This window comes from Mauremys reevesii, linkage group 8, assembly GCF_016161935.1.
Source record: "Mauremys reevesii isolate NIE-2019 linkage group 8, ASM1616193v1, whole genome shotgun sequence".
NCBI classification, from domain to species: Eukaryota; Metazoa; Chordata; order Testudines; family Geoemydidae; genus Mauremys; species Mauremys reevesii.
This window is the reverse complement of record NC_052630.1, coordinates 52,762,873-52,788,380: the sequence shown is the minus strand read 5'-3', so window position 1 is coordinate 52,788,380 and position 25,508 is coordinate 52,762,873. Positions and strand designations below refer to the sequence as shown.

Genomic DNA, 25,508 nt, shown 5'->3' with positions numbered 1-25,508 from the left:
AGGAATTGATGTGAATTAATTTTTAGGGGGAAAGGGAGGGAGGGTAAAATCAGGGTTGGAATTTCACATCATAGATTAAATGAACTGAGACTGTTTGCCATGTAGAGGCACTGTAACAACAGCACCACTGAGCTCCATCAATCCTGCTAGTGACTACAAGTTACAAAGTTAAACAGCCAGTGTACGTTGTAAGCCCAGAAATAGCAGAGCTGCTCTCACTAACTACAGTGTAGTTTTAGTAATAAAAAAATCACTTTTGAGATCTTGTAGTTTGAGCAGTCAGTGTATTATTGCTTCACACTAGTATTGTTTTATTTTTACCGAAGGGGCACTTTTTTATATAGCTCCCTGAAAGTTTCCCTTTGTGTTAAAATTTCCCATCCTTGTTCTCAGCCAGAAGCTTATTTGAAAAGATCACAATTCTTTTAAAAGTTTGGTATAATTTTCTTGGGCCATTTCTGAGTTAGCACATTGTAAAAACTTCGGGCCTGAGTGTCAGCCCCAAGGCTGCTCAAAGTTGTAGTGAGGGGTTGGTACAGCTCCTACCTACTGGAGAGCCCCAGCTTTGGCTGAAAGCCACCTATGCCCCATCTTCAGATGAAATGAGTATATCTCAGTTGCAGCTGAGGATGTAACCCAGAGTAGTTTTCTTCAAAGGAGATGCATCTTTCAGTGAGAAAAGAAATGTTTAGAAATTACACAGCTCTTTGTGTATGGCAGTTAGTAAGCATTATCTACTATTCATCATCAAGAGGCGTTTTCAACACCATATTATGAAATCCTTCTCTGAAGCCTTGTCTACATTAGAGAATTTCACAGAAAAATTGCCACTGGTACAAACCCCAGGATAGACAAGACTGGCAGCTTCAGGCATTTTGACCTTCGTGTTGGTTACACATACAAGTGCTTTGGCAGAGCATTATGAAGTTTGGTTAGCATCCATCTACGCTGTGCTTGGTTCTAAATAGTACTATTAGTCCCTCATTTTCATGAATACCAAAATGTCACTATATTTTTAATGAGCCGAAAACCCCACTGCTGTTTTCTTTTTAAAACCACATTCCTTCTCCACAAGCAGGAGACTAATTTATTTTCTCTATCCTGCAGCTCAGCTGAAGTCTTTTAGAACAGCATATCTGTTGAACCTTTGGTAGGCCAAAAGCATATGCAGACATAAGCTTATTAATCAGTTTAGTGTTATGGTGCAAATGTGTCCAGCCATGTCCAAAAGATACATCTCTTGTGCAGCTGAACCAACCTGATACTGTTGCTTTAAATGGATATACATTTTAAATGTTTGCAGTACTGTTGTAGCCATGTCAGTCTCAGGATTTGAGAGAGACAAGGTAGGTGGGGTAATCATTTTATTGGACCAACTTCTGTTGGTGGAAGGAACATGCTTTCGAGCTTCACAGAGCCCTTCTTCAGGTCTGGGGAAGATAAGCTGGTCTTAACAGAAGTTGGTCCAATAAAAGTTATTACCTACCTTGTATCTCTCATACATTTAAAATGGGAGTGCAGATATATGCAAATAAGCCCAGCTCCTAAGTAATTTACTTGCTATGGAATAGAATTTGCTTATACAGTGCATAATTTTGTAATGAATCTGTGCACATCCTTTTCTTGTATGATAATGACTTTTCTGAGTTTTTAAACAGTTCAGATTTTTTCCACATACTGTATTAATAATGTTTATAATTATATCCTCTCCATTTTGTGCAAATAATTCCTACCAATTTGGAAATACAAGATAAAAATCTAGTGGTACATACATAACGTGAGAAGTCGTACTTATTACAAGCAAAATGATTTCAGAATATGATGCTAGAAATGAATATATTTAAAAAAATCTATGCTAACCACGTCTACTAGAATAAACCATATAGAATTTGTCAATTTTGAAATCTAATTACATACACAGTCTTCTCACCTAAAGAAAAGAATATGTTCTTTCTCAGTTCTCCAACAAGAACACTGGCTAATAGTTCAGGTACAATAAACTTCAATTTGAATTAAGCAGAGTCCTAGAGGATTATATAAAGTGTCTGATGACAATTATTATGTATAGGCTCCCATTCACTATTTCTAAATTGCCCAAAATTCAGCAGCTAAGGCTGTGTTGGTTTAAAAGAAATAGGCACAGACAAAAGCAACTGGGTCCTTGTATACAGGGTTGTATGCAAGGGGAAATAATAAAATAAAGGCTACATTGTCACATTTTAGTTACTTTGTCAGCTCAGAGTTCATGGCATATACTAATAGGAAAGAGATTTTGGTGCCTTTTTAACAACAATACATTTCCAGCTTTATTTTGTTTTTATTTTATTTTCAAAGGCATTGAAATCTTCCTAGAATGTGTCCTGATCTTTCAATTTTATTTTATTTTATTTTATTGTTTTTTGGAACTTGTGTCAAGGGCACATAGAATTTGGGTAGAAACATCCTTTTTTACATTATTGTAGAAATCCAAGTAAGCAAATAAATGTTTCCTCTGCACCCGTGTTTAAGTGGGTGCAAAGCCTTTAACAAAGAGCATGTGCCTCATGCCACCATAACCCTGGCTCCCTCATTGAGAGCAGTGTCAGTGTAGCCATGCCTCTGTGAGATTTTTTCCATGCAGGTTTGGAACCTCAAATGTAAAAGGATCATGTTCCAGCTCAACAACGTAAATAGCTCCATGGTATTTTTAGGAATGATGGGAAAAGAATGTGGTTTAAGAACTATTGCATCTTTCTTGACATATACACTTATTCCCCACTCCACCCCCCAACACACACACACACACACACACACTCCGTTTTCAGGTCTATGAAAGCAATTAGATTCCAAATCAGTTTTACACTGAGACATCCATTCAGTTTAGCTATAGTCCTCTTTCTTTCTCTCTGGATTAATTGCAATGAAGACCATTCTCCTACATGCTTCTACTGGGACTTGGAAAAAAATATTTGAGAGGTAACCATCCCTACTTTGTGTTTGAACAACCTGTGATTCATGGTGAAACAAAATTTATATGCTGTTGGCTTGAGAAACTGCTACAGAAGCTGGCAGTGGTAATCCAAGCGAGACATGGAAGATTTAAGAGGCAGGGTCAATACACTGGGGCTAAATTTATGCTTATTATTCAAGACTTGAGGGGCAGAGAAAACTGCATCCTCTCAAATAACTTCTGCAACAACTGTGTATGCTCTGTTGTGCGGCTACAACAAAAATAGGCATCTTAGATTTTGTTTGAATTTAATTGAAGAAGGACATCACTACAGCATATACTTTCACATTCTAAATTACTCATGCCAATTTGAACACATCTGTGATTTAAGCATTGCCCAATAAACATTGCTACCATAATGAAGTTGTGATGGAGGGGAGGGGAGTCTCCAAGAAATCCTCCTAGCGTGTAGGGTGAACTTTGTAATGACTCTTATAAATTAACTACTATGCAGACTAGAAGATTTTACAGATTGCATAGCCCATATCCAAGATTCACACATTGCCCAGTATTACCACCATTTACAACTGATTCGGCTATTGCTACGCCTTTTTTATGATAGGCAAAGTTCATAAATAGATTTTTCCTGATTCTTGAGGTGTTAGGTCCATTAGCTATAGCTGTTAATGTTTTTAACTTGATTTTTATGTCTCCAAATGCTCGTAATTTTGAATTTGCTTTCTGGATAACACTTTAATTCACAAATATCTTGGAAGTACTCTTTATTATGTAGGAACAGTATTGAGATTCCTTTGTAGATATTATCTATCTCTGTAGCAATGATATGCTTCTGCAAACTACTCACTAATTATTCTTTTATAGGTCCAAAAGTAAATTATTGTTAAAATACAATTTACATTTATCCAGCATAATGCCGTAGTGCTTTACAGGCTGTATTTAGGGATTGTTTTCCTGCTACTAGAATGCAACCATTTCTCAAGTGGAACATGGCAGTTTTTATAATAGCAACCAACTACAGTGTAGAACAATGTAGATCACTAAGTGAAAAATATTCTGTCCATTTGGAATTGCAGAGGAAATACAGAAATAATCTAATGACTGTGACATACCCAGTGTACAATCCAGACTGAGTAGAATTGTCACCCCCACCCTCTAACCTGGGGTGTCTCTTACAATGTTTTGCTGCTGTGGCCTCCAGTCTGGACTGCTCACAAACAGCCTCCAGCATGTAATATACTCCCAGGTATGTCTCTGTGTGAGCTACAGCCACTCTTACCAGCCTGGGTTATACTGCAGGGTGACCCCAACACACTGCCAGTCTTCGATTTTCTCCCAGAAGTGTATGTCCTGTACTGCCCAGCCCTCTCCTAGACAATACTAATTCATATAAAGTCGATATTTCTTTAATAGAAATAATATGCACACACCTTGTTACAGCCATTGGAGTTCATAGACACTTTAAACACATTGGATTAGATCAAATCATAAAACAAGTTTATTATAAGTGAATACAAGTAATGAGACATAAAAGTCAGAAATGGTTACAAGAAAAATAAAGATTAAATTAGGCACCAGTGGCATTTTATGAACAATGGTAAATTCAAGCAAAGTTTTTCTTACCTCTTGCTCTCAGCAGTCTTACTGATCAATCTTCTTATGCCAGGACCCCTTCCCCAGTTTAATGGCTGCTTCCGTTGTCCCTTATGGTGCAGTGAATTGATGGACAGAGACAGAGGAGGGGTTCTCTTAGGGTGTTTGTTCCGTCCTTTTTATAGTGTCAGTCCCCATCTTGGAAAATATTTATTTCCAGATGTGATTCTGGACACACAAAGTCTATGGGAAAGGATATTCCCTAATGCTTTTCCTCACCTGTTTGAGGTTTCTTTGTCTACATTTCCTGCTTGATGATTCTGTTTACTGCTTAAATGCACATTAAGCAGAGCACATATTCCTTTGTTTAAGACAGACCTGTTTGCCAACTTCTGTTATGGTTTGGAACATGCGTTAATAACATTGTACAGTTAAATCTTATAATTCCACATACAATGTTGCCACACACATTTTATCAGGATAATATTGACCAGCAAATTATAAGTTTTCAGATGATATTTCACAAGGCATACTTTGTATAAAAATTATCACAATAGTGTGTAGGGTGTGGACACAGAGGTACATTATGTCACAATTACCCAAAGTGAAGCTGGCCCCAGGCTTTAAATCCATACTCTTGAAAAAGCACAAGATTTTTAATGATTACAGATGATCAGTTGACTTCAGTTTCTTGTCTCATCCAAAAGAAAGGATCTCCAGCAGCAGCTTCTTGGGCATTGGTTTTGTAGTCATTCAGAACTGCTGAGTTTACTGGATTGCCAGGACTACTGTTGCATTATGCTGAGTTTTCTTTTATGGTCTCATCCAAGCACAGTACTGGCAAAGTCACACTCTTCTTGTTTTGAAGATAAGAAACGATCACAGAACAACATAATATAGGTGCACATCTAGAACGTAGATGTTGGTTTAAAGGATAGACAGCTGTAGTGGCACAGGAGCCAGCAAACAGAGCTGTAAACGGAAGTTTGAGTGGGAGTTTGCAGAGAAGACTAAAAGAGGCAGGCAGAGGAACAGACAGGCTAGTGAAGGGAGTGTGTGGTGTTCTGGCAGTGTTTTGGTGCTTGTTGGGGGTTTGCTTTGCTGTGGGTTGTTGTGTTTTGGTTTGGTTTGTGTTTCCCGGACTAACAGGACTTAAGTGGGAAGGCTATGACAGAGGCAGCAGTGGTGGTGACACAAGCAGTGGAAGACGCAATGAAGATTACTGGATGTAGAAGCTGTGGTATGTACGTGATTCTGGAACGGGTACCTGAAAAGAGTTTCGTCTGCATGAAGTGCCGCCTGATAGAGCTGATGCAAGAAAAGATCTGAGGATTGGAGATGCAGGTGGAAACTCTGGTTGAGTTTAGAAGGGGATTCGAGCAGATGATGGAACAAAGACACGAGGAGGCTGAAGGGAAAAGCTCAGACTTGCAGATGGAAGCAGGACCAAAGAACTCTGAGGGGAGACTGTTTGGTGAAGACAGTGGAAGCAAGTGACTAAGAGAACCAGGCAAAGGAAAAGATGGGCTAGTGAAGGAGAAATAGAGCTCAGGAACAGGTTTGCGGAGTTGGAAAATGAAGAAGGGGCACAGCAGGTGGTCACTGAAGGTGAGAGGGCAAGGAAGAAGAAAAGAGCAGTGAGTCCTATAGGAAGAGGGGAAGAGTCAATGGAGATAACACCAAATATGAGCCCCAGGAGGATATGGGATGGGTTGCAGAGGATTGAAAGGGTGAATAGGAATCAAGAGGACTTGCAGTCAGAGGGAACAGGGATAGACTGGAGAATCGCACCATCACCAGGAAAAGGCAGGTCTGCGTGATTGGGGACTCCTTACTGAGAAGAATAGACAGGCCTGTAACCAGAGAACAGAAGGGTGTGCTTGTCTGCTGGGTGTGACAATATGGGATGTGGACCTGAGGCTGAAGAATATCCTAACGGGAGCGGGAAAGAATCCACTGATTGATTGTCCTTCATGTGGGAACAAATGATATGGCTATATTCTCGCTGGAACGAATCAAGGGAGACTATGCAAGGCTGGGGAAGACGCTTAAGGAATTCGAGGCTCAGGTGATCTTCAGTGGGATTCTGGCTGTTCCTAGAGAAGGGCAACAAAGGTGTGACAAGATTATGACGATCAACAGATGGCTCAGAGTGGTGCTATAAGGAGGGCTTTGGGATGTATGCCCACTGGGAGGCATTCATGGACGGAGGACTGTTCTCTCAGGATGGACTTCACCTGAGTAGGGCATGAAATAGATTTCTAGGATGGAGGCTGGCACAACTGATTAAGAGAGCTTTAAACTAGGAATTTGGGGGAGATGGTTGGGAGATGTCCAGGTAATCTCCACGCCAGATTTTAACAAAATGAAGTAAGAAAGAATATAGCCGTGGGTAGGAGAATGGACATAAGGAGAAAGGATAGTGTAGATACCAGTCTAGTAGGTTGTACTTTCAGTAGAATGTCTGGGCCTAATCAGGTAAAGAATGTGAGTGAAGCCAAACATCAAAAATTAAGATGTTTGTACACCAGTGCGACGAGCCTAGGTGGTAAAATGGAGGAACTAGAGCTACTGGTGCAGGAAGTGAAACCAGATATTATAGGGATAACAGAAACATGGTGGAATAGTAGTCATGACTGGAGTACAGGTATTGAAGGTTATGTGTTTAGGAAAGACAGAAATAAAGGCAAAGGTGGTGGAGTAGCATTGTATATCAGTGATGAGGTAGACTGTAAAGAAATAAGAAGTGATGGAATGGATAAGACAGAGTCTGTCTGGGCAAAAATCACATTAGAGAAAAAAGCTACTAGAGCCTCCGTTGGGATAGTGCCTGGGGTGCACTATAGACCACCGGGATCTGATCTGGATATGGATAGAGACCTCTTTAATGTTTTTAATGAAGTAAATGCTAATCGGAATTGTGTGATTATGGGAGACTTTAATTTCCCAGATATAGACTGGAGGACAAGTGCTAGTAATAATAATAATAGGGCTCAGTTTTTCCTGGATGCAATAGCTGATGGATTCCTTCACCAAGTAGTTGCTGAACCAACAAGGGGGGATGCCATTTTAGATTTGATTTTAGTGAATAGTGAGGACCTCATTGAAGAAATGATTGTAGGGGACAACCTTGATTCAGTTCAAACTAAATGGAAGGATAAACAAAAATAGATCTGTGACTAGGGTTTTTGATTTCAAAAGGGCCAACTTTAAAAAATTAAGGAAATTAGTTAGGGAAGTGGATTGGACTGAAGAACTTGTGGCTCTAAAGGCGGAGGAGGCCTGGAATTACTTCAAGTCAAAGTTGCAGAAATTATCAGAAGCCTGCATCCCAAGAAAGGTGGGGGGAAACCATAGGCAGGAGTTGTAGACAAAGCTGGATGAGCAAGCATCTCAGAGAGGTGATTAGGAAAAAGCAGAAAGCCTACAAGGAATGGAAGATGGGAGGGATCAGCAAGGAAAGCTACCTTATTGAGGTCAGAACATGTAGGGATAAAGTGAGAAAGGCCAAAAGCCATGTAAAGTTGGACCTTGCAAAGGGAATTAAATCCAATAGAAAAAGGTTCTATAGCCATATAAATAAGAAGAAAACAAAGAAGAAAGAAGTGGGACTGTTAAACACTGAGGATGGAGTGGAGGTTAAGGATAATCTAGGCATGGCCCAATGTCTAAACAAATACTTTGCCTCAGTCTTTAATGAGGCTAATGAGGAGCTTAGGGATAATGTTAGGGTGACAAATGGAATGAGGATATGGAGGTAGATATTACCACATCCGAGGTAGAAGCCAAACTCGAACAGCTTAATGGGACTAAATCGGGGGGCCCAGATAATCTTCATCCAAGAATATTAAAGGAACTGGCACATGAAATTGCAAGTCCATTAGCAAGAATTTTTAATGAACCTGTAAACTATGGAGTTGTACCGTCTGACTGGAGACTTGCTAAGATAGTTCCTGTTTTTAAGAAAGGAAAAAAAAGTGATCCAGGTAACTACAGGCCGGTTAGTTTGACATTTGTAGTATGCAAGGTTTTGGAAAAAAAATTTGGAGGAGAAAGTAGTTAAGGACATTGAGCACAATTGTAATTGGGACAAAATACAACATGGTTTTACAAAAGGTAGGTCGTGCCAAACCAACCTGATCTCCTTCTTTGAGAAGATAACAGATTTTTTAGACAATCTAATTTACCTCTATTTCAGTAAGGCATTTGATACGGTTCCACATGGGGAGTTATTAGTTAAATTGGAAAAGATGGGGATCAATATGAAAATTGAAAGATGGATAAAGAACTGGTTAAAGGGGAGACTACAACGGGTCGAACTGAAAGGTGACCTGTCAGGCTGGAGGGAGGTTACTAGTGGAGTTCCTCAGGGATTGGTTTTGGAACCAGTCTTATTTAATCTTTTTATTACTGACCTTGGTACAAAAAGTGGGAATGTGCTAATAAAGTTTGCGGATGACACAAAGTTGGGAGGCATTGCCAATACAGAGAAGGGCGAGGCTATCATACAAGAAGATCTGGATGAACTTGTAACCTGGAGTAAAAGTAATAGGATGAAATTTAATAGTGAAAAGTGCAAGGTCATGCATTTAGGGATTAATAACAAGATTTTTGGTTATAAGTTGGGAACGCATCAGTTGGAAGTAACAGAGGAGGAGAAGGACTTCGGAGTATTGGTTGATCACAGGATGACTATTAGTCGCCAGTGTGATATGGCCATGAAAAAAGCTATTGCGGTCTTGGGATGCATCAGGCGAGGTATTTCTAGTAGAGAGATAAGGTGTTAGTACCGTTATACAAGGCACTGGTGACATCTCATCTTGAATACTGTGTGCAGTTCTGGTCTCCCACGTTTAAGAAGGATGAATTCAAACTAGAACAGGTACAGAGAGAGGCTACTAGGATGATCCGGGGAATGGAAAAACTGTCTTTTGAAAGGAGACTCAAAGAGCTCGGCTTGTTTAGCCTAACCAAAAGAAGACTATGGGGAGATATGATTGCCCTCTATAAATACATCAGAGGGATAAATACCAGGGAGGGAAAGGAATTATTTAAGCTCAGTACCAATGTGGACACAAGAACAAATGGATATAAACTGGCCATCAGGAAGTTTAGACTTGAAATTAGACGAAGGTTTCTAACCATCAGAGGAGTGAAGTTCTGGAACAGTCTGCCAAGGGGAGTACTGGAGGCAAAAGACATATCTGGCTTCAAGACTAAGCTTGATAAATTTATGGAGGGGAAGGCTATCCTATCACACCAATTTTGGCAATTAATTGATCTTTGACTATTACCGGTAAATATGCCCAATGGCTAATGATAGGATGTTAGATGGGGTGGGATCTGAGTTACTATAGAGAATTCTTTCCTGGGTGTCTGGCTGGGGAGTCTTGCCCAGATGCTCAGGGTTTAGCTGATTGCCATATTTGGGGTCGGGAAGGAATTTTCCTCCAGGGCAGATTGGCAGAGGCCCTGGGTTTTTTTGGCCTTCCTCTGTAGCGTGGGGCACGGGTCACTTGCTGGAGGATTCTCTGCACCCTGAAGTCTTTAAACCATGATTTGAGGACTTCAGTAGCTCAGATATAGGTTAGGGGTTTGTTACAGGAATGAGTGGGTGAGATTCTGTGGTCTGCGTTGTGCAGGAGGTCGAACTAGATGATCATAATGGTCCCTTCTGACCTTAAAGTCTATGATTCTATATTTTTGTACAGTAATTGCATGGTATTTACTGTGTAATGATGATATTATCCCACTACAGTTAGATAATTACAGTTATGTTATATGTAAGAAGTAGGGCTGTCGAATCGCAGTTAACTCACACGATTAACTCAAAAAAAGTAATTGCGATTAAAAACGTTTATTGCTATTAATCACAGTTTTAATTGCACTGTTAAATAGTAGAATACCAGTTGAAATTTATTAAATATTTTAGTATGTTTTTCTATATTTTTACATCTATTGATTTTTACATCAATTGATTGAATACAAAGTGTACAGTGCTTACTTTATATTATTTTTATTACAAATATTTGCACTGTAAAAATGATAAAAGAAATAGTATTTTTTAATTCACTTCATACAAGTACTGTAGTGCGATCTCTTTATTGTGAAAGTGTAACTTACAAATGTAGGGGTTTTTTGTTACATAACTGAACTCAAAACCAAAACAGTGTAAAACTTTAGAGCCTACAAGTCCATTCAGTCCTACTTCTTGTTCAGCCAATCGCTCAGAGAAACAAGTTTGTTTACATTTACAATAGATAATGCTGCCTGCTTCTTATTTACAATGTCACCTGAAAGTGAAAACAGGCATTCGCATGGCACTTTTGTAGCCAGCATTGCAAGGTATTTACATGCCAAATATGTTAAACATTCATATGCCCCTTTATGCTTTGGCCACCATTCCCGAGGACATGTTTCCATGCTGATGAAACTTGTTAAAAAAATGTGTTAATTACATTTGTGACTGAACTCCTTGGGGGAGAATTGTATGTCTCCGGCTCTATTTTACCCACATTCTGCCATATATTTCATGTTATAGCAATCTCGGATGATGACCCAGCACATGTTGTTCATTTTAAGAAAGCTTTCGCTCCAGATTTGACAAAACTCAAAGAAGGTACCAATCTGAGATTTCTTAAGATAGCTGCAGCACTCGACCCAAGGTTTAAGAATTTGAAGTGCCTTCCAGAATCTGAGAGGGACGAGGTCAAAAGTCTTAAAAGAACAACACTCTGATGCGGAAACTACAGAACCCGAACCACCAAAAAAGAAAATTAACCTTCTGCAGGTGACATCTGACTCAAATCATGAAAATGAACATGCATCAGTCCACACTGCTTTGGATCGTTAATAAGCAGAACCTGTCGTCAGCATGGACGCATGTCCTCTGGAATGATGGTTGAAGCATGAAGGGACATGTGAATCTTTAGCACATCTGCCACGTAAATGTAAACAAACCTGTTTGAGCGATTGGCTGAACAAGAAGTAGGACTGAGTGGACTTGTAGGCTCTGAAGTTTTACATTGTTTTGTTTTTGAATGCAGGTATTTTTTATACATAATTATACCTTTGTAAGTTCAACTTTCATGATAAAGAGATTTTATTACAGTACTTGTATTAGGTAAATTGAAAAATACAATTTCTTTTTTTACAGTGCAAATATTTGTAACAAAAATAAATATAAAGTTAGTACTGTACACTTTGTATTCTGTGTTGTAATTGAAATCAATATATTTGAATATGTAGAAAACATCCAAAAATATTTAAATAAATGTTATTCTATTATTTAACAGATTGTTAAATTGTTTAATTTTTTTAATGGCTTGACAGCCCTAATAACAAGTATTCATGAGAACTTTGCATCTTATAAATTAAGTGTTTCTATCTCCTGGAATATATGTTTATAGCACAGAGAAATTTGGATTATCTGTCCAATACAAATCCAACATCTCAAGTGTTAGTGGATCAGAGATTAACATAAGAACATAAGAATGGCCATACTGGGTCAGACCAAGGGTCCATCCAGCCCAGCATCCTGTCTGCCGACAGCGGCCAATGCCAGGTGCCCGAAAGGGAGTGAGCCTAACAGGCAATGATCAAGTGATCTCTCTCCTGCCATCCATCTCCACCCTCTGACAAACAGAGGCTAGAGACACCATTCCTTACCCATCCTGGCTAATAGCCATTAATGGACTTAACCTCCATGAATTTATCTAGTTCTCTTTTAAATCCTGTTATAGTCCTAGCCTTCACAGCCTCCTCAGGCAAGGAGTTCCACAGGTTGACTGTGCACTGTGTGAAGAACAACTTCCTTTTATTTGTTTTAAACCTGCTGCCCATTCATTTCATTTGGTGGCCCCTAGATTAATTTAATATGCTTTGTCTATCAGTATTTACTAATCTGTTAAATTCTACTCTCCTCCTTTCAGTTTTTCACTGTAATGTTGAGTGCAGGAACATTAATCATTAAATGATACTAATGTGGGTGTCAATGTAATCTGTGCTTCCATAGAAAGTAATTGTGAGAGAATTCATTCTAATTCAAGGTTAATTAGTGTACCATTAAAATAATGTGTTACAAAAGTTAATTACTTGTTGGGTCAAAAAGTGTGGTAAAAAGCTGAATGCCTAATGTCTGAGATCACATTTCCCGACTCAAAATAATGTTCTAAATCTGCCACCTTACTGAAGAATATCCAACATGAAAAGTGAGAGAGATTTAGTCACTGGTGTCTTCCTATCCCCCTTCTACTAGTAAATTTTTGGCACAATGTCCAGGAAAACTGGCACACCGCTCCTATTAGATAAGTCAGTTGCTCACTTTGTCCCCCCCTGCAATGTTTGAAGATATATGTCAAGGGATAACCCTATTTTGGTTTTGAAGGACCACAAGTGTGTTGGGTGGTACATTAGAAAAAGCAAGTTGTGAAAATGTCACAAAGCAGCATTATGATATCTTGCTTTACCTCAGCATGAGTTTAAAAGATCCTTCTGCAGGAGTATCACACACCATATTCAGTCTGGAGAAATTAATTTAAACTACCTGTTAACATAAACAGCTATAAAGTGTACACATTAAGCTGGAAGTAAGTGATAGCCAGGGTAGAACAACTGCCATCTAAAAATATCATCTACTTTTTATTTTATTTAAATGAAGATATAAAAGATGCCAATTTATAACATCTTCTGTAGTTGATAGGAAATGTTTTAGAGCTATTCATTAAAAGGCTCTGTTATTGCTTTGGGTGGATTTGGATTCTGTTTGTGTGGGTAACAAGATAACTGTTCCCAAGCTCAGTGGGCAGTGTGGCTATTGCAGCTAATAACACATGCAACCGTAGCAGAAGAACTGTGTTTTGGTATCCAAATGTAAGCGTTTTAAACATCATAATAATAAGCGCTTACAGCCTGGGCAGTCCTGTGTTGAGATGATTCTCCGAGATGAGCCTAAACCAAGACCCTGAAATAGAATACTCCAGATTTTGCAGCTATTCTCTCTACCTCTACATGGCAAACCAAAACTATGTATGTGGACACGCTCAAACTTTGGTGAGGTTCAGATACAGATCAGGACTTCATGGCACAGGCTCATCTTCAGTTGGGTAGTTTGGGATGAACAAAGGGTGATGAAATTCCTCCTAACTTATGCATGCATCTGTGCCCTTTCTAGGGCAGAATACTTAGGACATCTGCACAGCCCAGTTTTCTATCCGCCTCCCTTTCAGCATCTAGTGCTTGATTACTTGAAGCAGGTTCTCACAGGTAGAGAGATGAGTCAATTGTTGCACAAAAGACAAAGCAAGAAAAACTTTTTAAGACTTCTAAATTGCTGAGTGCTTTCTCTTTCAGATCATGTTGTTTTTCAACTAGACCCTCCTTTAATTGGGTGATTTAATTGGGTGATCCTGGAAAGAGTTTGAATGTGAGAGAAGGGGAGAAAAAGGCTTTCGTGAAGCGCTCCTTTGACTTAATTCCATCTTTTGCTCTAGATACTTGCTTAATCCCAGTTAAAACTGGCATAAAGCAGAGATTTGAGTTTAATATGGAAAAAACATTCCATTCTCTGAACATGATAACCTGCCCTGCCCATAGCAGGGTGTTAAGCTGCATGTCAGTCAGTCCTCAGAAGAGTGCTGAGCTACTTATTTCCCATGTCCTTGACAAATAGGTGGATCTGGACTTCCACTAGTGATTGCCACCCACCTTAGTGGAGGAGGAGTCATTACAAATTTTTTTCTGGGGGTGCGCCCAGTGACTTCAGGTGCAGAAACGTGTGGGGAAGGGAGAGGGAGAATTGTAGAGTCGATAAAAGATTCAAATAAATAAATTTTTCTGATCTGATGACACCCTGTTGCCCAGATCATAGTGACTTAGGCTGAGAGTTGCAAAGCAAACAGGGGATTTGGATGCCTGGGTCCCATTACTTTTAATAGGAACAGGGGGTTCAGATGCCTTAGGCAGCTTTAAAAATCTTAGCCTTAGAGAGACTCTGTTCCTGTTAAAATCACTGGTACAGTTAAACCCTAAAACTGTCTGGAAGGCAGACCACATTCTGGTCTCTTGCTTTCTTCATTCTCCCTTACATTCTTCTTGACTTGAGTTGGAGTTTTGGGTGCAGAGCAGTACAGAATCAGGCCTTGTGTTGCCCTTCTAACAGATAGTTGATGCTCCTGACCTTGCTGTGTAAACATACAAGTGAGAATGAATCGCACATTATAGGCCATTCTGATTGTGGTTATTTTATTGTTCAATTTTTAGTTGTTTGTGATATCCAGGGTTCCAGCAGTAGGACTTTGAGTCTCTTTACAATAGCTTCTGCTGACTTCATTCTTTTTCTTTTGGATATTTCTAGGGCAGGGCTTTGCTTCACTGGGCATGTGATCGAGGACACAAGGAGCTGGTCTCGGTACTGCTACAGCATGCGGCCAATGTTAACAGCCAGGTAAGGAAGGATGGAAAACTTGCTTTTCAGTGGTGCATGATGTTGTATCTTTACCAAACACATCATACTTTGTCCCATCAGGATTCCAAAGCAAATTCTTTCAGAATATTGAATATGGAGGAGACCACCTAAAGCGATACATGTGAGAAGAATAGACCCATTAAAACCAGATTTCCATACAACCAAATACAAAACCACAGTGAACCTTTTCAGTTGCAAGATGAAATTTCTTCCTGCAATAGTGTCTTTCACTTGTTGATGATCAGTTCAAATCTGACTTGGGTAGGCGAAACCAGAGATATTTCCTATTACTAGATGTTTAGTGGCTTAGATAGAATTAATTGGTAGGCTCTGTCCAGTTCCTTAATATGCTATAGTTTCAGCAGAGCATCTGAAGACTGGAGAGTGAACTAAAGAAAATTCCACTGCAGGAAGAAACCTATTTGCCAAAGAGTAGAACACAATAGAACATTCATTTATTAGAAGGTACATTTCTTAAACAAAGCATTCTAAATGATGCTTCAGATTATGTTTGAAATTTGACATTGTTACAGTTGGATCTCACTTTATAATGTAGATGGTATTTATAATCCTGTTGTAATTAAGGGTTGAACCTTGTGATCATGTTCAGAAATAATTGTCAAACATGGTTCTTCCAGAACCATGATTGACAGTTGTTTTCCAATATGGTTGTTGCTTGCATCATTTCCCTATCTAGTTTGTGTGTGCACGTGTGTGTATTTTGAGAACTGTGCTAGCCCAGTATCCCAATAAGAGCTTTGGAAATGCACTACTGTCATGACATATGTGAAGTAATAGGCTCTCTTGTAGGTTTCTTGACTCAGCAGTAACATTGTGGTGGTGGAAGTAACTAAGTTAAGCTTTAAATATGTTTAAAAACTGTTTAAAATATTGTTACAAGCCCTACTATGGACAGGCCGTGAAAAGGGTACATATTAAGAGAACTTGCTTGGTTCCATTGAAATCTGTGGGACGATTTAGGTAGAGACCTGTGGTTCTTTGAGCATATGATTCCTAGGTTTCTGTTATGCAGACTATTTGAGGATTTTTTTCAAAGATCCTTTGTGCACCTTTGAAAAAAAGGTAGATTTGTGGAGGAGTAATTATACTGAATCATACTGGAGTTATGTCCATGATTTCCCTTGCTCTAAGATGAGACTGGACACCACACCTACTACTCTAATTATGTGTGATATGTTTGTCTGTGAACGTTTGGAAATAGCATGCTCTTGAGACCAGGAGAACTGGGATTACACGTTTGTCTTTGTATTTTACCCTGTGACCCCAGGGGATGTCTGCTGCTCAGGGCCGGCTCCAGCTTTTTTGCTGCCCCAAGCAGCAGGGGGACGGGGGGAAAAAAGATAAAGCCCCGATCGGCACACTTCGGGAGCAGCTCAGCCACGCCACTTACTTCTTCAGCAGCAATTCCGCAGCGGGTCCTTCGCTCCAAGAGGGACTGAGGGGCCCACCGCTGAATTGCCACAAAAGACCCGGACGTGCTGCTCCTTTCGATTGGCCATCCCAAGCACCTGCTTCCTTCGCAGGTGCCTGGAGCCGGTCCTGTTGCTGTTTGGAGTTCTGGAATAATAGTCCCTGAAAATTCATCTCTTTCTGATGGTTGTATCTCCCATCTCTTAGTGCACCAAGTGTGTCTTTAGCTGTAAAAGTACGACTTTGGGAGGATTTCCGTAGCTGAAGGGAAATAATCTGTATTTTCTCTGTGCCATCATTTTCTATTAACTTTTTTCCCTTTTTTTTAATGTATTGCACATTTTTTCTAACCAAATTATTTTTGTCTGGTAACACAAGTTTAATAATAGCTATAGAAAGAAAATCAATCTTAGATTTTTTTTTCCTCCAAGGTAATAAAGGAGACCTTTTTTTAAAAAGGTCTTATTTTGCACATAGATGTATTCTCAGAGAAGGCAGACAATTCTAAGACTTCTGTTTTATTTTCTCTCTCTCCTCAACCTTCTATAAACATTATCAGGATCTTATGGCCCAGTGTTTACTTTTTATCTGGACCTTTTCCTTAAAGAAAGTACTGTCTAAAACCCAGGATTATGGGGAATTCTTTGGAGGAGCAACCAAAGAGCGAAGAAAAAAAGATATGCTTCCAAATATGTCATAAACATTGAAGCACGTGCTCGTATATATTACCAAATGCACTATCAGTTAATGTGTGGGTTGTAAAGAATTGTGGGTTAAGTATAAGGGAATCTCTAGTGACTTGCATTAGTGGAGCTATTATTTTAACATGCTGTGCTAACCCTGGAAGTTCACATTCCAGACTACACATAGCTCTCAGTCTGCCAGGTTCCAGCTTGGGGGACAGGATCTGTAGAAACCTTCTACCCTACATGCCTTGAGATATCTTCCTATTTCATTCATACATGCAGCAGTGTTAAATGCAGGCAGCATAAGACACAAGATCTAGGAGCATGAGAGCGACAGCAACAGACAGTAGAGGGGGAAGCTTATATGATAGATATTTTTTTCCTTTTTATTTTTTGTCTGCAGTGTTTTTCATACCTTTGCTAGGATATTAGAAAATAATACCCCTCCTCGCCTCAGCTGCTTTGTGCTTTTTCATTTGGCAGACACTGTATGTTTTTTTCCCTCCTATGTTTCTTATGTAGCACCAGCATTATAGTATAGTGGTTAGAGCATAGGGGGATGTTCACTGGACCCCTTAGTTTTACCGGTTCTAACATTAATTAGCTGGGTGACCTGGAGCGAGGCCTCCCCTTTTCCTTTGTTTTTGTTTTTTTAAATGTGAACAATAGCTATCTTTGTAAAGCACTTTGAGATCTCTGGGTGCCTATATAAGTGTAAATAATTGTTTGTTTGATTATTTTATTACATACACTGATGTATTTGAAGCAGGTAAGTGGGGAGAGACTCCATGGTGCCATTTGGTCCTGCAGTATGCACAAAGCTCCTGGAGTGCAGTAGTAGATTGACTGTCCTTTTTAAACAATGATGCTGTGGGTTTAAAGAGGCAGTTCATTGCTGGCCACTGAAAGCCTGCATCCATTGAGTTCTTTGATTGTCCATAATTAGCTGTAATAGTATGTTTGAAAAGAGGTGGTAAGTGATTGACATGGGGGGGGGTGTGCAGAAACACAACAGACTTCCCTGCTTTATGTTGAAAAGGGACGTTTATGTAATCGAATTACCTAAATCCTCAGAGCCAAAGGCCATTTCTAAGTGGGTGGTTGGGTGGTGGTTTGGAACTGTGCTGGAAACACCCAGAACCCAGAGATCTTTCCAAAGGCAGCCTCCTAGTGATGAGACATTCAGTTTAGAAAAATCTGTATTTATTGAACAGTGAAGTAAAGGAAAGGGGAGCCTGTTCTTAACATAGCAGTTGGCCTTTGTTGTGCAGGATGTCAGCCTATGATCATAATGTTCTCTTCTTGCCTTAAAATGTATGAATGAATGAATCTGTTGATGAATGAATAAATGTTGGTGTTTTTCATCCATCTGTGAGTAAAGTGGAACATTCTATTTCTATTGAAACAGTCATGGCTTTCTCTTTGTAGGGTATTATTGCTTGTAGAATGTATGCGTTCTAGAACAGAGCTCTCAACATGGGGGTTGTAAACAGGTTTCAAGAGATCATAACCACCTTGCTGTTCCCATATCCCTAATGGAAGGGGGGTCTTAGGGAGGTCCTAGTATGGAAAATAAAGTCTCTTGGAGTGGAAAAGTTGAGAACCACTCTTTTAGAGAATATCTTGCCTTGTCTTGTAAAAATAAGGAAAATGGAGATTTTGTACATATGAAGCATCTGTGCCGGAGGTCAGACCTGACTTGCCCTCTTTTACATGGGGTGATGTTGTTTTAAAGCATATAGGTTTTACTCCTGTTCAGTTTCAAGAAAGGTTGGGTGAACTCTGATCTAATAAGCAGCCAAATGATAGAGAGCATGACAAACGGCTTTTTTATGATGGTAACATAAATGCAATAAGAGCATTGGGGTTTTGCTGTTCAGCTGATATATTTCTGTACTGGGCATACACTGGCTATATTGAGTTCTGAGAAATAGTATATGTGTATGCTGTCACATGGAAATCCATAGGTTGTAGACTCACTTAGGTTAGTGGGAGGAAGCAAGATGAAGATCGGGCATGAACCTGTTAACACAGCAAAAATTCTGTACTTTTATCTAAAACTCCATTAGAGGATGGGTTGAATCTCATTACATGAGCTCAGGTAACATCGGGTCGGGTAAAATTATCCCATACCTGAATCCAGGCTTTTGAGAAGCTCTGCTCCTTATAGTGTTCAGTTCTAAACTGGGTCCTAATCTGAGCTGCTGACTAGGAGGCTTTATGTGCCTTTATCTGCCAGCTTTATGTCCTTCTCTTTGACTTCATCATCCCATCATTTTCTCCATAGAGGTGTTTGTGTTGGAACTATTAACCAATCTGTTCTCTTAGCTTTCTCTAGTCGGCAGGAAGTTAGGGGACAGCAACACCATCCACCCATGAAAAGCCAGGACACACCAAAACAGGTTACCATACAAATCCAACATTAACTCATGTTTTTCAGGTTCTCCATTCAATTCAACGTAAAACAGCAATACCGTGTTTTGCCACCGTGTGATGATGTGAGAGGCTGAAAGTCAGCAGCATGTCTGCATCCATTCTTGAAACACTAGAGAAGTGTTCTTATAAGGGAAAAAGTACATTGGTTTCTTTGTAATGTAATAGGAGGGAGAAGGGAGGGAATCAGCTCTGTAGAATGCACCATGCACCTGATTTCTTTTTATCTGGGCATTTATACTATGGAATTTGAGGCAGCATGTAGGCCTTCAGGGAAAGGTTTAATCTATTCAGAATAACCTTCTGGGCTTATTCTTTGGTGTTCACTCCCCTTGAGCTTCCTCCTCCTCACTAGTAGAGTGGATTGTTCTTTCATGAACCCAGAATAGTTAAGACAGAAAATTGTCTTTCAGTTCTATCCCATGTTACTTATGCTCAGAACTATCCAGAATGTACATTCCTCTGCTGAAATCTTCCATCTTTGTCCTGTGCCCAAAGGTTAACTTTAATTTTATGTAGAAAAGTTTGAGTAAAATCCTTTGGTTGTTTTTGAGTCTGGCCAAGTGTAAAATAAAGTCACATCTTTCCTATTTAATAAATAAATAAAATCTGGCTACACTTTTAGGAAGGAGTACAGCAAAGCTGACTGGTTTGGAATTTGAAACTTGTTATGGATGTTGTCTTCTGTTCTGCCATAATTCTGGTAAACTTCGCAGTATTTGCACATACTTTCTCTTAGCTTTTCTTCTTCTTTTTTTTAAAATTATCATCATTTGAAAATAGCAGTGTTCTGAGTAAAATATTGGTGCCCACTTAAAGAAGCACTGTCCACAAATGCACCTTGCACCTTTCAAAATGTGCAGACTTGAAATTTTGCATCTTTAAAACTACTGAACAGATTTGCTTCACAACTGACTTTTTGGTGGATCCAATTCATTCCGAAAATTAAGCCATCTATGAAGAAAACCAGTTATTTTGATTTTAAAGTTAAAAACAAATTCTATTACAGATATATACTAGGTCATAAGTGTGGAAATATGTACTTAACCGTCATTACTAACTGATACTAGCTGACCTTGGCCTGACTGGTTTTTGTTTAGTCCAGAAACATACAGACTACACTAGGAATTGGTTGGTCTTTGCTCACAAAAGTGGCTATTGGTTATAGAACTGATGACTTTTTCTTTAAAAGAGCAAGAAAATTAATGTAATAACCTACATCCATGTGACATATGAAGGTAGCAGAATTCAGTACTTAGAAATTAGGAAATGTAAAAATTAAGGGTGAGTGCATAGCCATAACTCTGCTCTTTGCATTATGACGCATTCCTTAATTATATTGATCCTAGTTTATTTTAGGGCTTGTCTACATGAGGAAATTGAGCAGAATAGCTCCACTAGTGGGCATTTTGTTGAGTGCACTAATTATTCCAGAATAAAGTGACTTTTATTCCAGAACAGTGTCCACATGGGGAGCTATTCTGAAACTGCTATTATGGTCAGTTTCCCTGTGTAGACATGCCCCAAGATACACACTTAAATCACTGGTTATAGATAAAATTGTACTACTTGAGAAACAGGATGTGATCACGATTCAAGACAGTATTGTATCTGTGTGTGCCCAATAGAGCAGAGGTAAAGTTGTGCTCAACTCTTTTTTCATTTCCGGATATTTGAGTGTGTAACTGTGCGATCCTAATGTTGCGTTAACCTAACCCTTTGTATATAATAACTTGAATTGTAAATCTGCCATACTTCTAGGGTGAATATACCTGGCAAATCTTCTATCATTGCCTTGTGTTCCTGTATATAAAAGAGTATTTTTCTACAAGGGATAGTTTCATTCTGTTTCTTATATTGCTCAGAATATCAATGAAAGGTGCCCTAGGTCTTTTCTCCCTGTGGTGATGATGTGTAGCTTGTCTTGTTAATGATGCTGTTCACAGATAGGTAATAAAGATGCAAGTAAAATGTTCGGTTCTGAGAAAATCGTTTATATCCCTAGTTTTTAGTTTCTGCCGTGATGGAAATATCACTGAAGGTTCAGTAGTCAGATCTTTTGTAAGAGATCACAGCTTTTGTTCTTCCTTCACATGCTTCTCCACATCTCTGCCAGAACTGTGAGACTCCTCCTGTCACTGCCACCTCTTTAATTGGATAGAGGCATGGATAAAGGATGATGACAAATACAATTTCTCCTCCCTATTCCACCAGTATGGAATGCTGAGTATGCTGCTTCAGTAGTGTTTCAGGTTCTTCCCAGTTTAGCATCAGGAAATCAGTACTGAGATAGAGCCTAGGTCTCCTCTATGCATTTCAGAGCGCTGCCGCTAGCCAGCATGGTTGCCTAAAATCACACCTGTTAATGTTATCATTTGCAGCAGGTAAAAAACCAGCCATTCCCTTTGAGTTTTTTGTCTATCTTGCAGTAGCACTCATGCATGGAATTTTTTGCTTTGAAAGACTTCTTAGATTAGCCAGCAAGAGCAATGTGGCAAGCATTCCTCCTGCCTCTCTCTCCCAATCCCATGTTGGGGCAGTACGCTCCAGACAGACCACGGGGCTTGCTTGATTAGCAAAAAGAAAAACTTTCTAGCTACCCTGTCATAGCCTTTGCCACCTTCCTTTAACAGACAGGAGCTTCCTCTTTTCTATCAATTTGGATGCTAACGTGCTTTGGAGTCAGAGGGCTTCCAGATACCAGGACACAAAGTAGCTATTCCCTTGTAATACCTTCTTGCACGTCCTTATTGAAAAAATTCTTTTCAAATGGAGACAATACAAACATAATAAATGGCAGAGAAGGTTCATCTCCCTCATGACTCAATCCTTCTCAAATAACATTATTATTGACTGGCCTATTGGTTGCCAAAAAAGAAAATCAATTTTAGTAGAAGTAGTTGCCTGGCCGCAGATCATGGTACTAACCCAGCACAGACAGGCTGATTTTATCAACTATCTGAAGACTAATTTCCACTATTAGCCAGAAATGAAGGAGAAATTATGGATATGTCAAAAATTGCTTGGTATTTTTTCTGTTCTGTTTTCCCCATGTATTGCATGGCTCTAAAAATGTTTTTGTGACTCTTTTTTTCACCCCATCCCCTATCTTTAGATTGTATAATAGTGAGGTGCATATGCTGCTTGCAGTTCAAACCCTGTAGCAGCCCATATACATATAGGTGACACCAATGTAGATTTTGCATTAAGGGATGCATTTCTTCCCCTAACTCCTCACTGACTGTAGTGTGCCTTATCTTCCCATGCACTTGAGGACATCAAGGAGGTTTGGAGGAGATTGGTTTGTACACCTTGAACCTTCAGGCTAAGGGTCAGAGGCACTATGGCTGTGTGTCTACACTAAGATTTTGTGAGAATATCCAGCCATTGACCACACCAGTGTAGTGCCATCAGTGGGGAGTGCTACTATAGATACGACATCAGGAGTCTAACCACTGTGGCATTTAACCCTACAAGTCCAAGTGACACAGTGGTAAAAATGTCTGAGCCTTGTTTATACTCTTGCTCATACCGTTGCTATCTGGTGTAGATTTCCCAAAAAGCATAGTGTAGACAAGACCGAAAGTTCACTTTGCTATGATTGTCAGCTATTATGAGGGTCTGCAACTGTGCCTGCAGACTTCAGCAGGAGAAAAAGGTTTTTAATATTGCAGCGTTTACCAGTATCATGGCAGGATGGTGCAAATGATTGAAGAAACTAAAGGTGGGGGAAAGGGAAAGCTAAGAGTAGGCATGCCAGTACCAATAATGAGAGCAACCTTTACCTGTAAAATTATTATCCAAGACGGCTTCCTTCTTCTCCCCTCCTCCTCTCTCTGTACTGCCCAAGTAAGCTCTGATGAGCAGCTCTCAGAAGGCTCTGCAGGCTTATATTCCTGCACTCTTGACATTGTTGCCAATGGGTGTGAAATCCATTAGCCAAAAGAAAGGAAAGATCTGCTTAGTGACAGAGGGTGGCTTTCAACATTAAAGCATTGACTTGGTGCCAGTCACACAGTTATTAGAAGTGGCACAGCTCCATGCCTCTCCTACAGATCTCTGTGGAATGTAGGTTGGCAGCAGGTTGAATGCTAAGTGGTCACCACTCAGCAGATGCTGTTTTTAACTACTGGGAGAAAAATCCCTTGCAGCAGAACCATTTATAAAACGTTTACAGGTTTCTGCTAGAACTTCAGATTTGACTCAGCGATTCACCTTAGTTCATTCTTCAGCTTCTGAATATGCCTTGAGCAGCATCTGCTGATTGTTTGTGTAGAGGGCTCTTCCTTCCAAAAGTGCTGGATTTTGATGCATTATTTCTCTGCATCTCACAGCTTGACGTGTACAATTCGTCTTTCCCCTGCTCCTTTTTTGTCACCGGAATCACTGTCTCACTGCTGGATGCAGCAAAACTGTTGGCAGCTTTGAGATTCAGGCAGCATGTGTGTGGTGCGCAGCATCACTGCAAAGCAAAAGCAGTTGCATGCAAGAAAGAAGCTGTGTTTTTTAAATTGTTTTAGTGAGATTTTATGTATCCACATTCTTCTCTCTCCCTCACACAGCATATAATTGCCAGTAAATCCAGGAATAATTCTTGAAGACCCGCAATAGTCTGGGAGTCTCTAGGCCCCCTGCTGCTAGAACATTGTATGTGCCTTCTGGGGAATTTTAGGCTATTTTAAAGTTGAGTAACTTAGTGATCAGGAACTCAACAGGTTTGAAGTTCAGATAAATTTCAAGAAGTTTGGATGTTTATGAAGCCCCACCCTACCCAAGATCCAGTGTCTCCAAATAGCCCCTCTTATAGACTCCCCCTGCCCTTAGCTGCCTTTTGGAGTGGAAGAGAGGCCAGAAAGTTGAATGACCTACCACCCTTTCCTGGTGGTTTGAGGCAGGATTGCAGGCCTATCTCTCTACCTTCAAATAATCTAGGCCTAAAGTTTGACTGGTGTCAAAATAGCTTTATTCTCTAGATTTTGAATTTTTTTCTCTCTCAAGCCATCCTGCCACACAGAAATCTCTCTTTCAACCCCTCCCCTGCTCCCACCCCAATAGTTCTTATTTATCTAAGAGCTAAGAAAAAAACATTTTGCATTTTTGTGCACTCCATTGCCAGAGCAGTGCTTACAGAATCTGAAATAAGGATTTTAAAATCAACAAGCTAGGAAAGTCAGTTAATTGCAAGTGTTGTTAGGAATGCTAGTGAAAGTGAGAAGCAGTTTTGTCCAGAGGAAAGAATGCAGGGCACAGAGAGGAGCTAGAGATCCTCCCTTCTGTTGCCCGTTCTGCCACTGACTTGCTATGTGACCTCCTAACAGCTTATTTCATGTTTCTCCTCCGATTTCCCCCTCAGATAACACCTCCCACTTCCTATGATTGGTGTGAGGATTGATTAGTGATTGTGCAATGCTCCATGATAAAGATTCAGTCGTTCCTTTTGAGGCATGTCTTCTAAATGAGTGTGGTGCAGGAAGAGCCTCCAGCGGGAGCTCCATGTGGCATAATGTCTCAGGAATGTCAGTGCCTCTTGTAAAATCAGGAAGTGCAATATGCTATATACATTCCTCTGCCTGGGCAGTACTGTTGTCCTCGTGTCAAATGGTTCCAGGGCCTTGACTTTGCCCCTTCCCTGCCTCTCTCCATCCACTGAAGCCAGGATTGGTTTTAGCCTTGTACAAGGTATAAGTACCATCGTTGCACCTAACTTGAGTGTGGTGCAGTGCAGAGACAGAGGAGGAGACTCCTTGTGCCTTCTTCCCCTTTACACGCCCATGCAGAGAAAGAAAACAACGTTACCCTGAGGGCTTGACTTTGCACAGTGAAGGCATCACGCGTAGGGCATATAAATCCAAGATAAAGCGTTGACCTGGACAGGGCAAATGGAACCCAATCCGGTGTTAATGAGAGCTTCTGCACAGCTGCCATGTTACTGCTGCCTAGTAGCAGAAGGGCC

At 39.9% G+C, this 25,508-nt stretch overlaps 1 protein-coding gene across 2 annotated transcripts in view; it reads left to right on the top strand.

Moving 5' to 3' along the window:
• The window catches only part of ACBD6 (acyl-CoA binding domain containing 6), a 165,472-nt gene that overhangs the window by 73,447 nt on the left and 66,517 nt on the right, over positions 1–25,508 (top strand). Inside the window, exons 6-7 of one of the 2 annotated variants that reach the window (XM_039483402.1) lie at positions 14,895–14,984; positions 15,066–15,275. In XM_039483402.1, the coding sequence (XP_039339336.1) occupies positions 14,895–14,984; positions 15,066–15,116 (141 nt within the window). In that variant the 3' untranslated portion in view covers positions 15,117–15,275. Of the gene's footprint in view, positions 1–14,894; positions 14,985–15,065; positions 15,276–25,508 lie in introns of those variants that run through there. The other variant, XM_039483401.1, reaches the window with a different exon arrangement.